Source organism: Manacus candei, unplaced genomic scaffold (genome assembly GCF_025592945.1).
Source record: "Manacus candei isolate 608988 ecotype Guabito, Panama unplaced genomic scaffold, ASM2559294v1 h1tg000036l, whole genome shotgun sequence".
Lineage (NCBI taxonomy): Eukaryota > Metazoa > Chordata > Aves > Passeriformes > Pipridae > Manacus > Manacus candei.
In genome coordinates, this window is record NW_026138084.1 from 147,131 (window position 1) to 162,075 (window position 14,945).

At 42.1% G+C, this 14,945-nt stretch overlaps 1 protein-coding gene across 3 annotated transcripts in view; it reads right to left on the minus strand.

Annotated features, from left to right (window-relative positions):
• Positions 1–87: 87 nt before the first annotated feature.
• DCAF1 (DDB1 and CUL4 associated factor 1) overlaps positions 88–14,945 on the minus strand; it is a 50,660-nt gene continuing 35,802 nt past the window's right edge. For all 3 annotated transcript variants that reach the window (XM_051793391.1, XM_051793392.1, XM_051793390.1), the window contains exons 23-24: positions 4,999–5,254; positions 88–1,068 (exon numbers count right to left, since the gene is read on the minus strand). In XM_051793391.1, the coding sequence (XP_051649351.1) occupies positions 1,010–1,068; positions 4,999–5,254 (315 nt within the window). In that variant the 3' untranslated portion in view covers positions 88–1,009. The remainder of the gene's footprint in view (positions 1,069–4,998; positions 5,255–14,945) is intronic.

Below are 14,945 nucleotides of genomic sequence, written 5' to 3' on the forward strand. Positions count from 1 at the left end.
TCCACAGGCACATGGACCACCACTTTGCATGGCTGGCAGGGGAATGCATGGCTACAATGCACAGCCATAAACAGACACAGGATTTGTATTTAATTTTTTAATAAATACACTTTACATTAAAGAAAAAGGCCTTCAATTTGCAGTTTCCACACAGAGGGCAAGAAGGGAAAAAAAAAAAAACAAACAAAAAAGAAAGAAAGATTAAAAAACTTGAACCACAAAGGGCAGAGGGGAGAAAAAGGGCTCAAACTTCAATCCCAGATTCCCATGTCTTCAGGAATACCAGGCTCTGACTAGGCCCAGCCAGGATTTCAGCCTCCCACTACAGCTGGTATCACTATCTCCATTAGCAAACACTCCAGGGGCTCTTCCCTGGACAACAAAAGCATCTGGAACACACTGGCGCATTAGCAGGTATTACACCTGTAGTTCTTTTTTTTTTAAAAATAAAATCATATTTAAAATAAAAATATTCTCACTCCTCAACAATATTAGAAATCATGATCCTCTTATTTCACTTGGTAGTTGCATAAATTTTAATTTTATTTAATTTTAAACAATTTTTCTCCCCTGAACCTACCCCATGGTAACAAGGTACTACAGGAATACAAAGGTCATCCCCTCTTTACTAGAACACTTGCCTTTTTTTTTCTTTTTATTTTTTTTTATAAAACTATTTTTGTTCTTTAGGAAAGAACTTTATACAAAGAAAATATATTGTGAAATATCTTCAGAAGTTTCCTTGAAGAGGAGAATCATCTCAGCCTAAAATAAAAAATAAAAAAAAAAAGGCAGAGAGAAATGAGGCCTAACCCCAGGTCTCTTTATTGAGACTTAGCCCCGAGCCTCCAACTGACTCAAACCAACACAGTGGGCTGGTAGGAGTTCCTCGGGTTCTCCCAGGAAAAGCAGGGCTGGGGTGCTCAGAACTGGTTTCCAATTTGGTCTCTGGTCTTCTGTTGGGAAGGGAGCATCTCCTCCTGCCAACACCCTGCCCAGCAGCTGCTCCTCACTCATTCAGAGACAGGATTATGTCGTCCTCCAAGTCAGAGTTATCGGAGCTGTCGGCTGGAAAGGAGACACGTGGGTTATGTTTGGTTTATGGCAGAGCACAGCTGTTGGGACACCCCTGCTCGAGGCCACAGCTCCTCAGCACTGACAGAGGCAGCCAGAGCCACTAGTGCTCCAAATCACTCAGCAGCAGCCAGGAAATCTGCACCAGAGCTTTCCTTCCCTGCTTAAAAGAGAAGCTCAAGGAGAGCAGCTTTAGCCAGTGCAGTTCCTATGAGCTCGCAGGTTTTCCCCCCCGACAAGGTGGGGAGGACACCAGCAGTGAGCTGCCTGCACAGCTCTCCGTGCCAGGGGCTGGACAGATGTAGCAGTCACTCCTCACAGCTGGACAGTTCCACCAGCCTGATGTGGTGAAATAGGGCTGCTGCATAATGTGCATGGGGTAATTCATTATGCAGTGAGATGGACCCTCAATCCCTACATTCACAACCAGAACCTTCCTCTAGCAACCCAAATGTTTTGGTAATGAATTTAACTACATGGCACTCATTGAAGGTGACCTGAAAACTGTGCTTTTGCTGGTTTTCTTCATTGTGGTACAGAATAAAGACATGAAAGGATTTGCCAGAAGCAGTCTCACACACACACACACACACACACACTTGCTTTTTATCTTAAAACATAAGTTCTCTACTCCCTCAGTTGTGCAAGAGGGGAGTGGTAGCAGCTCTGGCAAGCAAGAGGACTCCTGCCTTACCTTAGAGGTGATGTTGGCTCTTTTTCTTATGCGAATTCATTGGATGCAGCAGCAAACTAGGTATTAAAAATAGTTAAAAAGAAAAGAAAAAGACACCAGGACTTCCTCTTAGCCATATCAGTTATACTGAATGTGTAAAATGCCTGTCAAGGTAAGCAAGGCCTTCTGGAAGGTTCATCCCTTCCCACACACTATCCTTAGGGGGAAAAAAAAATCACAGGCAAGCAGAGAGGGCACAAACCCTTTCCCCCAACCCTCCTCCCTGATGATCAGCCAGCTGCCCTTCCACTGTGATCAGCAAGGGATGCTCCATCTCACCATCCCTCAGACTGAGCCTAAGCTGAGGGTCATCAGTGCTCCCAGAACAGCCACAGCCACCTAAGGGTAGTTGGAGAACACCAGCCAGTGCTGCAGCAGCCACACTTACACAGTCAGAGGGAAAGAAGCATAAGCAAGATAACAATCCAGAAACTATGGGGATAAAGAGAAGCTCGAAAAGTTGGAGTTTTGGGGGTTTTGTTGGGGTTTTTTTAACCCCAGAGGAAAGCTCACTATTCTCCAGTGCACCACACAACCTTCCAATTTTGAGCTCTATGTCTATAGGTAAATCTGATTGCAGTTAACTGCTTACCATAGTTTGCATAGACCTGCCTGGAAGTTGCCATTTTGGATTATAGAAGAACAGGAAACAGAATCAAGAGTCAGCCATGCTGCTGGTGAGAATTCAATACACTTCTTCCATCCTATGTCACATGTGCATTTCAAAAAATTACACCCAGCTGGCCCAGGAACAAGCTCCTGAAAGATCTGCACAATAAATACACTGCTTTGACAAATGTATCTAACGTCCTTTTGTCAAGGTGGTGACAAAAGGGGAGGAAGACAAATTCATACTTAAAAGGTTCATCATGGACTATTCCCAAAAAGGAATCAGAACCTCTTCTAAAGCACAAGGAACTAAAGCCATTCTCACTCCCCTGTTTCAACTGTTCTTTGACTTACTTTGCTTTGAAACACACCCACTGTATGTTCACAGAATATGCTGAGTTGGAAGGGACCCATCAGGATCAGAGTCCAGCTCCCGGCCCTGCACAGGACTATCCCCAAGAGTCACATCATGTGCTTGAGAGTATTATCCAAACTCTCCTTGAGCACAGCCTTGGTGCTGTGCCCACTGCCCTGGGGAGCCCAACCACTCTCTGGGTGAACCACCTCTTTCTAACATCCAACCTAAACCTCCTGGCACAACTCCAGGCCATTCCCTGGGTGCTGTCCCTGGTCCCCAGAGAGCAGAGATCAGTGCCTGCCCCTCCCCAGGAAGTTGTAACTGCAGTGAGGTCTCCCCCCAGTCTCCTCTTCTGCAGGCTGAACACACCAAGTGCCCTCACTGTCCTCACATGGCTTCCCCTCAAGGCCCTTCATGATCTTTGTTGCCCTCCTTTGGACACTCTCTAATGGATTCATCATATCTGTGCTGGCTGTGACCAATTGACTGTGTGGTCTTTCAGGTGTTTTCAATCCCTCCCAGAATAATCTCCTTAACTTTACCAGGCACTGAAGTGAGACTGACAGGGCTGGAGTTTCCAGGGTCCTCCTTGAAAAATGGGACAACATTCACCAGCCTCCAGTCAGCTGGAACCTCTCTGGATTCCCAAGACCACTTAAAAAAAAAAAAAAATCACTGAGAGAGATTTTGTGATGACATCAGCAGCTCTTTGAGGATTCTGGGATGAATCCCATCAGGCCCCATATTTGCAGGGATCCAGCTGGAACAGCAGATCCAGCACAATTTCAGGGTCAACTGGGAGTTGATCATTCTCAGTCTTGGTTCTCCAGCTCAGGGCACTGAGACTCCCTTGGTCCGTCACCATGTTGAAGACAGAGGCAAAGAAAGTATAAACACCTCTGCCTTGTCTCTGTCCCTGTTTGTGAGGAGACCATCTCCATCCTGGAATGGACCAATGATATTTCTATAGTGCCTATTTCCATTAATGTATTTGAGAAGACTTTTTTTTACTGCCCCCCATCCCCATTTCTGGCAGCTTCAACTCCAGTTCAGCTTTTGCCACACAATTTTTTTCCCTACAGTGGCAAGCAGCATCTCTGTATTCTTCCCAGGTCATTTGACCTTGCTTCCAGTCTCAGGAAGAGGCATCAGGCACTCCTGGCAACCTGTGACCTGGAGAGCTGCATCTGCCATCAGCAGGTCTGTCTGTCTGGAGGCCTCTGACAGGGCTGGTACAGTGACTCCCACAGCTCTAAGGGATCGAGCTTTACAGGGCATCAACACCATAACTGAGGGAGCTTAAACTAATATGCTAATAAGACTGGGCTGAAAGGATCTCTTTGCTCTTTCTTACCAGCTACTGACTCTGCTGCCTCTATTGGATGCTCCTGGATGATCAGAAACAAACCCTTCCTGCTCACTCTGCCTGCACAAACTGCCATGCTGTGCCCTCCCTGCTGTGCCACGCCCATTTGTCCACTCCTGTTCAGCATGTTCCAGGTTGCTCCTGCTCCCTGGAGCCCTTTAAAAGTCCCTCAATTACTCCTTCCTCACCCAGTTGGCTGCCCAGGATCCCTGGGGTACACACACACACATACACACACACACACACACACACTTTAACTTTCTAACACACATACACACACACACACACACTTTAACTTTCTAACCCAGTGGTTAGAAAGTTTTGTGGAGTTTGTGGAGTGCCAGAAAAAGAGAACAATTTAAACTGTATCCCAAAAGTTATGTTAGCTTCAGAACAGTCTGATAAAGGAAGTGAAGTCAGAAATGCCATGTTGGCTTTGCACTTCAAACCATTACAAGAGAGAAAGAACAGCACCAAGGACCAAAAGTGTTTCTTGTCCTTACAGGTACAAATGAGGCAGAGAACAGGGGAAGTAACAGTAACCTGTGTCCCCTTGAAGGGCAGGACAGGCAAGCAATCAGACAAGGCTTCTTCACGTGAAGTTTCTTGGCCTGCCAAGTTCTCACACACACACACACATGGGAGCACTTGAAGAAAGGAGATACCTCCTTTTCCAGAATGCACAGTTGTTCTCTCATATAAGAGCTGTTTTTACCAGCAGATTACCTAGAGAGGCCACAGGTGAACAAGGATGATGATCTGTGCCTCAGCTAAGTCATTTCAGGGGAGATTTAGATGTTGCATATTTGTCAGGACCTTAACCAGAGGACAAGCTTACCAAGCTGGGCACACACTTACTATCTCCAAGAATCAGCTCGACTTCCTCATCAGCATCAGAATCCTCATCTTCACCCTCATCTCCTTCTTCCAGGAGGTTGGCAATCTCCTCATCATCGGAGGGAGAAAAGTCATTTTCTCCATCCTCACCAGCATTCTCGTTGTTCTCATCCTCCTCCAGCTCAGCCTCCAGCAGCTGGTCTGTATCTAGTTCATCAAGGTCATCTGTGTCATCATCATCTTCATCATCATCTTCTTCCTCTTGCTCCTCTTCCTCCTATAAAGACAGCAAACACAGTCCATTGCAGACACTAAGACAAATGTAAAATGGAATAAGAATAATTGAAGAAAACATACCTATAGTTTTCACTTCTCCCCATATCCAGGTATCACACATTATGAACACACTCCCATCTCCCATCTAAGCACTCTCTCCACAGCTACAGAACATCAATGTTAGATCACTTCCAAGCCTGCAAAGTCCTGTCTGCAAAGTGCTGGTGCAACACAGGTACCCTTGGCTCAAGCTCTGCTCCAGTACTGGCCACCAACATGTGTCATCACAAGGCACTCTTGAGAAGGACATGCAGTAAGACCTGTTAATCCATGGCTTTGTTGCTAGCAAACTTGTGCAAACTGCTGTAGTTTCAGCTGGACCAAAATCTCTGCTTGTCATCAAACAGCATGCACGTTCTGTCCCTGCCATTCCCATCTGGATGAGATGTAAAATGTAGGGAAGGATACCATCAGCCTAAACCAATCCCTGAAGCAGCTTTGGATGACAGAACTGTTTAAAGCAGCTCAGAGGTCTCATCTTTGGTATTTACCTATGGATCAAGATCTTTCTCTATCAAACTATAAGAATTTGAATTCCTGAACTCCTCATTGCACAGATGAAATCCAGAAATCTGTGTGTAACAGAGAAGACCAAGTGGGAAGGAGCTGTTACAGTCCTATCCTTCTTCCAGACAACCTGCCAGCACAAGCCAAGCTCCAGGAGGTCTCCAGGACTAAAAGTGTTCAATACACCTGCTCATCTCAGAGCCACAGCCTGTTTCTCTAACAGAGTGCTCTCATGTGGCAGGGAGGCAGCTCTCAACTCATTCAGCCTTAATTGCTCCTTTGCTCTGGGAGGGAACACATTCTGCAAAATTAGGAAGTAATTAAGATAGACATCTAACAACCCACTTCAAGGGATGGTTTGGTCCTCAAGCTCACCACATTCCCACTGTGCTATTTAGACTGCTGCATCTTCACATCTAAAAGGACAGAGGAAAGTCCTTTACTGTCATCTCCCCAACCTACTTTTTCTTCAGTCAGTGCTATAAAAAGCCCACCACACCCACACAAATCCAACATCTGTCACAGGCAAGAGAAACAAGGAATGCCACGAAGCCTGACCAAATTGTATTGTTTCTTCACTTGGAAAAGGCAGCCAAGTCTCCTCTGCTGACCAGAAGTGCCCTGTTATTAAATGGAGATTACAGTATAAAAGCATTGATTTGCTATACACAGTTTTCTTGTATTAAGAGCTTGTATTAAGTGTAAAATTAAAACCAACCTGTATGAAAGCCTGTGCTTATTTTAGTCAACTATAAACTTAATACTTTGAGTCAATGGGTCTTCAAACAAACAGACATTGCTTTCTGAATTGCATACACATTGGGAGAGGAAATACCTTACTTGCACTTCACAGTTTTAAACTGCAATGTCATAATGTGTATAATTTTCCATAAAATATATTGAGTATAAAAGCTTTTGTCTTAATAATTTGAATTCATTTTTGCTCTATGCAGTACCTGCAGAAAGACCAATGTCTTAAAGCTTATCACTCTACTCAGAATTGAAAAACTGATTAAAAACTGAAAAAGGCAGGAGATTTTATTTTCCTTTTTCAGTCTCTAAACAGCTTTAAAGCAGAAAATATATCAATTTATTCAAAAAGCCTGGAAAAATTAAGCCAAATTTCTCTGTATCTGGAGCTAGAGACACACCTGAACTTTAGGAAAAAAGTATGTTGTCTACAAGATTCATTTAGAGTCCATGTAGGTAAAACCTAAAGGATTCTGAAATAAGTTAGGTACCCTCTTTGTTTCCACATCTGTGGAATTTCTGAAAGCATCTTTTTCTTAAATATATAGCCCACAAGGACTTAAAATGTCAGCCTCATTTGATTATGTTTCACATGTAATGTATTTATTAGAAATTGAAATACTATTTCATCAACATTTTCATTCAAGCTTAAGGCAAGGCATATATAGCAATATCCTTCAAATATAGGATGAAATTAAATATAGTTGTATTAAGGTAAAAATTCCTTCTGGCTGACAAGGGTAAGAGCCAAATTACACAGAAAGGTTGTATATTTTGCTGCAAATTAACTTTGAAGGATTATACCAACCAGTGAGGGAAAAAATACTTTATGAGAATACAAACAGCACCAGAAGAACTGAGATGTTTCCACTTTTACAGTTTAAATTACTTAATCTGAAGTAGGTGGTTAGAATTGGCCACGCTCATTTAAAACCCACCTAGGAACAGTAAGATGAGATCAAAATTATACCTGTCCTTGGTAAAGCAACCAAGGAGTCAGGTGTGTGTGTGGCAGTGTGACACACACAGTGATGTCCTTACAGAGCTGAGGAGTGGTATATAACAGGGTTCAGGAGGAGCAACTTCATCCCTGAGAAACCTGTACCTTATATTTTAAAGAACCCAGACAGGAACTTGGACACTGTGATGCTTCTGCCAAGTAACAGGCAAATAAATTGTGCCTCTGAGCCACCCCCAAGCACACCCCTCTGCAGGCACAGTGCAGCACTCCCAGCTGGAATACACGGCTTGCACACACACAGGGAGAGCTCAGAAAGGTGTGAGGGAGTACCAGGTGCAGTCTAACACCATCCCATGGGAGTGATATCCGACCTGTTAGTGGGGATCCAGGATGAATCCTCGTCAGACACAACTGTCTCGTGTCAGGGATCCATACACAGGTGGGAAATGGCAGCCCTTCCACAGTGACTCAAACAAGCACTCTGAGTAAGAGCAGTGAAAAAAATCCTTATGCCATGTCACAAGGGAAGACAGGCAGAACAGTTATTCCAAACCATATCTGTTTCTGTAGGAAAAACCTGCAAAAGCAAGTTCCTGTCTACTCATCAGTCATTCCCAAGAGTTTTGGGCAATGACACAGGTACTGCTGGAAAACAGAACCAGCATGCACATCTATGCAAAACATCCAGGCACCTGTGCTCATCTTCCTCATTGGAGTGAACTGATCCACAGAAGCCATGGGCCAGCACTCTCCAGAGGACTTGAACAATACCAAGGAATTGCTTCAGCCAGCACTAACTCCTTGAGATGCCTAAAGATATTCTTCTGTTTGGGTTGAAAATCTGCTTGGATCAGAATGTGAACTGTTCATGGAGTATTCACATTTCTCCTCTGCTTCCCTAGAGAATATTTTCCTCCCTCTCCAACAGAAGCTACTCCACAGCTGCCACTTCCCTTTGCAGAAGGCACAAGGGTAGTACTACAGAATCCCAAACTGACCATCTCATAACCTTCCCCCTGTAAAACATTTTACCTCCCTATCAGCACTCTGACTCTCAGCCTGGTGTCTGTGTGTGCCCTGTGCTACAGCCAGGTGCACCATGACTGCAGTGCAGCCAGACCAAACCCCTGTCTTCCCATGGAAATCATGGAAGATTACAAACAATCTCAACCTGAGGCTATGATGGAGGAAAAAAAAAAAAAAGAAAAGAAAAAAATCTAATGGTGCCTTTTAAATAGAGCAAGCAACACTCAGAGGGACGTGATGGAGTCCAGCTTTTGAATTAAGCATGTCACACTGCTCCCCATTTTAGTTACACTGGGATTCAGGTATATTAATTAGCTGTAGATAATTAAACTTTGGATTAATTTAAAGAGTTTTACCTTCATATATGTCAAGAGTAGAGTAATTTTGAGTACTCATTGACCCCTAATGAGATTCAAATTTGCAATTGGATATGATAGAGATATGTATTAACTTTATTAATTAATGGATATGAATTCTAGGGGGTTTCTGTGTTATCTTCCTAACACTGCATCAGTGTTACTCCTCTTCATGTCCAGCACACAGAGTGTCACCAATGCAGGTGACACTGTGGTATCAACACACCTGGATGGCCAACTCTCTCTGCTCATCAAAAACACAGTGACACAATTATCATAAAGGAATTTTTATCTTGGAAACACCCACCCTATTTCCTACACAAAATGGCTTCCTGGCCCCACTCCCTGCATAAATACTTTACAGAATATTTCACCCCAGCTAAAGCAAAAAGGTCATGCAAAAATAAGGTAATGAACAAAGATGACAATTTAAAGCAAATGAGAATAAACCAAAACCCAGTTATAATTGTTAGGGGATAGCAAAGAAGGAGGCTGCAATTTTAGTGTGGAATATCTATCCACAGGATAGGATGTCCACACAGGGACAGGCCCAAGTGTAACACAGAAATTGTTTAACTCAACTATTAAAGACTAGTTTAGGCTGAAAAAGACCATCTATACAGAGGGTTTGTGTCAGTTTAATTCAAAAGGTCTTAAGAATATAATTTAGTAATGTATAGTATCATCAGTTATATATTTTAGGCAAGCAAAAAGGATGCAGGAACTATCAGTTCTAGAATCAGACTGTAAAATGGAACAATAATTTAAGTTTTCATCTTAAGATAAATCTCTCAACACTCACTAACTCACCCACACAGTAACATAAAGAGCTTCAACACACAGTCTATGACCCTGGAATTGCTTTGAGGATGATTAAGAGGGTAAAAGTGATTCCCATCACCTTTCTATCATGCCTGCATACAGGAAGATTTACAGAGATGTAGTAGTACAACAAAAGCTGGACATAAACTTACAGAAAAGTTGATTACATAGCAAAGGATTATCTCAAGATCATCTCAAAGCAAATTACTGTTAACTGAACTCTACTACCACTTTGCAATCTTACATAAAGATTCAGAAAGCAGAGTAGATTTGGTTCAATTAATTTATCATTTTTAACCACAAAGGAAAAAACCTAAACAACATCCCCTAAAGGAATGGCAAATACTGGGGTGGTTGCACTGGAACAAAAAAAATGTTTGATCTAATTCTTCATATTGCCAGTTTTTACAGCCCTTTCAGAGCTTAGTAAATACCTTTTGCACTTGTTCAGGCGTTATGTGTTTTCTGCTATATTGTTCTTTGATGCTTGTTTGCACAGCCTTCATCAGCTTTCATCATCATCATCACAGAATTCTTACTGTTCCCCTTTACCCAATCATTTTGCACACACAAAATTCACAAAATTTGTCTTTTCAGGTAGTACAGACTATTGATACTTAACACATTCCCTGGGGTTTATCTCTCAAAAATTATTCAAAGGCTCAGGAAAACCCCATATTTCACCTACTCAAATTGATGCAAACCACGTTACCTAGGCAGAACTTCAACTTTTTGATCTTAACATATTTCTGTAATGTATTCAAACACTAAATTAGTCTATGTACAAAGTGCTTCCAGGAAGTCTGACTTACAGCACTGCAGAGCTGCAGTTTATAAAAATAGACCAGCCCGCTTTTAAGCACTTTCAAGACTTTTTATAGCGTTTTTTTTACATTTCTCAAATCCAAAAAGATTTTATGACCATGTGAACAGAATTTGAGACTTCTCCACTGTAGATTACATAACCTCTCAAATTTATACTAGGCTGGCCTTTAACTGGTAAGAGAAGATCCCACAGGTCTTTTTTGATTGTTGATATTCAGGCTGGAAATTTTTATTCAGTTTTGAGATTTACAGGTCACTGGTTTGTTGCTTATTTGACATGGCTTCAGCTGTTACAAAAAGCTTCATCTCACACCTGATTCACTTTTTCTTCCTCTACCAGGAGCTGATTCACAGTGCAAAACAAGGCATTGCACCAATAGTTCTGTGCCCAGCTTCCTGTGACTGCTTTATGAACTGCTCAGCTGTCACCAGCCCCCTGCTCACCTCCATCATCACCTCCAAGTCAACACCTCTCACCTGCAGCTGCTTTCCAGCAACAGTCCCTTCCTCTGAAAACAGTCTCTATTGCACCTCTCAGTTTGAATCATGCCATATGGTATTGCTCTAACTATTCTTATCTTCCTCTAGGAGGCTGCCTTTTCTCTACCTTCAAAACACTTAATCCAACGTCAGTGAAGCTTTTCCCACCATTTCAAATCTTTTAGCTCATATTTAATTCACTTCTGGATATTGGTAGCCAAGTCTAATCATCTGCTGGAAAGTATCTGCTTCTCTAAGTTGCTTATTTCACCTAGGTTTGTTTTCTTTTTAAAGAAATTCATGTTTCCCATAATCTCATTATTTTGGTTAATTTATTTGTTTACTTCTCCCCCTCTTTCACCCTCCTTTCCCAAGTTTCTCCTAGAGCAAAGCAGACTCATTTTCAGTAATCTGATCCCCTCCAAATTATCAGTATTATTTTAATTACTTCCTATTTCCACCCTGGGAAGGGGCTTTGCCTTCATAAAAAAGAACTTACGATTTTCTGTTCAAATACAAGTTCCCTGAAGAATGTTTCACTCCAGAGTGAATAAGTATTTTAGCAATTTATCTTTCTCCACAGACAATCCTCTTGTCATATCTTCTGACAGCTGTTCTCTCTGCTCCCAAAGCAGCTGTGTAGCACGTTGGTCCTTTCTGAGCCTTTGCCATGCAATTCTCAGGAGTGACCATGTCTGCTTTTCAGTCACTTAAAAGTTTCTACCCAATTCCTCCCCCAACCACTTCTTAACACACTCCCTGAACAAGGGGCAGTAGAAAAAGCTTAAATATAGCCAAAAGACTCCCTGGTCAAGCATGTAAGGAATTTCACTTCCTAGATTACCTAGTGTCTATCCCTCTCCTCAGCCAGCAAACCCATTTCCAAATCCATTAAATTCATTCTAAGTATTTGTCTTCCTCACACTACAAGGCTGCACCTGCTTTTACCTTTCTCTGCCACTTCAGTGTTAGAATTTCTACTTTTTCATAGCCATTAATGAGATCACAGAGCTAAAAAATGTAGAAGCCTGGGAATGTGCAGGAGTTACTATATGTAACAAGCAAGGAATCTTACCATGGGCTTCTAGGCAGGTGTAGGTATGTGCAGATTTAATACAGGAAACAGCACACAGCGTGCAGTGTGTCACAGAGGCAAAACATGGAGTGGAGAAATAAAAAGCAGTTAATCTCTTAGTCTATGTAAGCAGGTTTAGCTTGTCTAAACTTACCTGTGATGAATGAAAAAGCATCCACAATACAGACAAACAAAAGCTTTAAAGGGAACGGGCCTCTGATGGATCGGGAGGTTCAGCTGGGACTCTTTGGATCAAACTCTGGTTTTGCCTATGGAATGTTTCCATTTTACCTGATGATGATCAATCTGACTCCAGTCACTGTTCTCTCTGAGGCATGTGCAAGCCATCATTTCACTTGAGATAAATGTGTTCTAACGTGACTGTTGATTCTCTGTGCTGTAGGGCTCAGAGATAATATATGGTGTACAGAACTAGGAACAATTTCTCAATTTGCTTCTCTTCCTTCCTCTCACTGATCTCATGCTCTCACTCACAAAAATAAGCTCATTTCTTTAATTCCATGACAAAGAACAACAGTGCATAAAGGAATTTCAAAATTTGGCAGGTAAATGAACTCTCTCTCTCTATGGACAAGAATTTGTTCCTTTGTTTTCTCAAGCTTCTGACTGGCATCTCTCATCACAGCTGAGGCAGCTTTTATTTTCTTGGATCCCAGCTATTCTGGGAATTCTAGAAAGATGTGTTAGGTGAGAGGAAGGACACCTTTGATTTCTGTCATTGAACAGGCAGAATATGCTTTTATCTCTGCTGAAGCTGTTTTACTCCATAATACTAAGTCTACCCTTCCAAAAATTCCAAATACTTCTCTAAGAATTTCCTCTGTTTCAACTGAAAGCTACTGAAAATGGATTTTGAAACAGCAGAATAGGCTGAAGCGGCCACAGTTATTTGCTACTATCTAAAAAATGTGGTAACAAGTACTGAGAAAAAAATGTGGTAAGAAGTACTGAGAAAAAATTTCTTTTAAAAATGTGTTTTGGAGGACACCTGTTCAAAAGATGTATCTGTTCTGTTAAAAGGTCTTTGACAGAAACCACTCTTTACTTAGGCTGCAACTAAGCTCAAAGATTCCTATTAAGGTGTGCAATGAACACATATTTATTATCACTTGAGACATTTGTCTGAAAATACTTGTTCCCAGCTATTATTCTGTAAACCATTTCATCTTGAGCAGGATTTCAAATCAAACCATATCTTTCAATGTTACAGGAACAGCTCCTGAAAGGGACCTTCAGTTAATGGTCCCTGATGACATAAATCATTCGAGTCAGCTTGTAGTGGCAAAGCACCACCGTGGTCTGATGGGTCCCAAATACTTGTGCCAATATGGATTAAGGTTTGTGGGGTCTTTCCCCCAGCAAATCAATATCCACATGAAAAAAACCAAGCCAACCATAGAACAGAACAGCAATAAAAGTACAGTTGAATTGCTGTTGCAGGCAGATAGGGGGAGAATCCTCAAAAAAAAAGTAGAAACTGGGATCACAAAGACCACATAGAAATCTGAGGAAAACATTACCCATCCTGGCTAAACCATATGTTAGAATAGTGATTGTCTTTTGAGTCTTTATTGCCTCATCTCCAAAGCTTTCATTTCCCATCACCTAGAATTTTCTAAACCAATGCAAAAAGACAAATTACACACCTACCATCACCATTTCGATAGCCCAGAAGCACTGCAGGATAATTAACAGTTCTTCAGTTCTGGCAAAAGAAGTAGAACACACTTTATAGGACAGGGACAGCTAGGTGAAGCAATCTGCTGCTGAAGCTGTAAATGTCCCTCAGCGTGACAATAACTGAGAATGCTACTTGAGCCTCACAGATGTATCACCCACACATACCACAGAGAGAAAAACAGCCCTTAAACCACTAATATGGAAAGGACAATGAAAATAGGGAAGGAAAAATGCACAGACTGAAAATCCCAAAACCCCCTCAGAAGATTACGCTATCCGGAGCTCAGTTTTGAGTCTACTTTGTCTTCAGCCAGTGCCACTGGGTTTAGTTTTTCTGACCACTTCATATTTCTGGTCTCCTTTTCTAGCCTGTGACACCTGACATTTCCTCTGAAACCCCTGGACTGCCTCACTGCAGAAGACAGTAGATTACCAAGTGAAACAGGGGATCCTAATCAGCCAAGAAAGAGAAATAAGTAAGAATAGAGCAAGCTAACAACCAAAAGATGGTCCAGGCTCTGTACTAGTAGCTCAGACACACACCTGATTTTTGCTAAGTCTAACTCTGAAGGAGTGTATCAAAACAGTGGCAAATACAGCAGGAAGAAGAATTTGCTGCCGGACTGAAAAATAAGAAACCCTTACATATTCCCACATAGACTGAACATAGTTTTGCAAATACTTGTGACTGAGACTGTCAATTGCTGATGGATCCATTTAGACACTCACCCAGCACCAAGATAATACACAAAACTCATGGAAGTTCAAGGCAGAAGGACTAGTATTTCTGGAGTAAAACATCCACCAAAAGAGCCTGCAAACGGACTCTCGCTAAGCACAAGACACCTTCACTTCCCCTCAGTTACCACAGTAAGTACAGACCACAGAGTATCAATATCCTTTAGCATTTGTGCTGTTCAACAGCTCTGGACTGCTGGCCATACCTAGGGAAAGGCAGTTTCCCAGAGACCTCACAGGAAAGGGTAGTACAACACCAGGGAAGAACTCAGCCACAGTGGTGCTGTTCTCCAGCACTGCCAATAAAACTACAAACATTTACTGCAGCAGCACCACACACAAACCAGCTGAGTCAGCCTAATCATTTCATTTGAGGGCAATATGGAGCAGA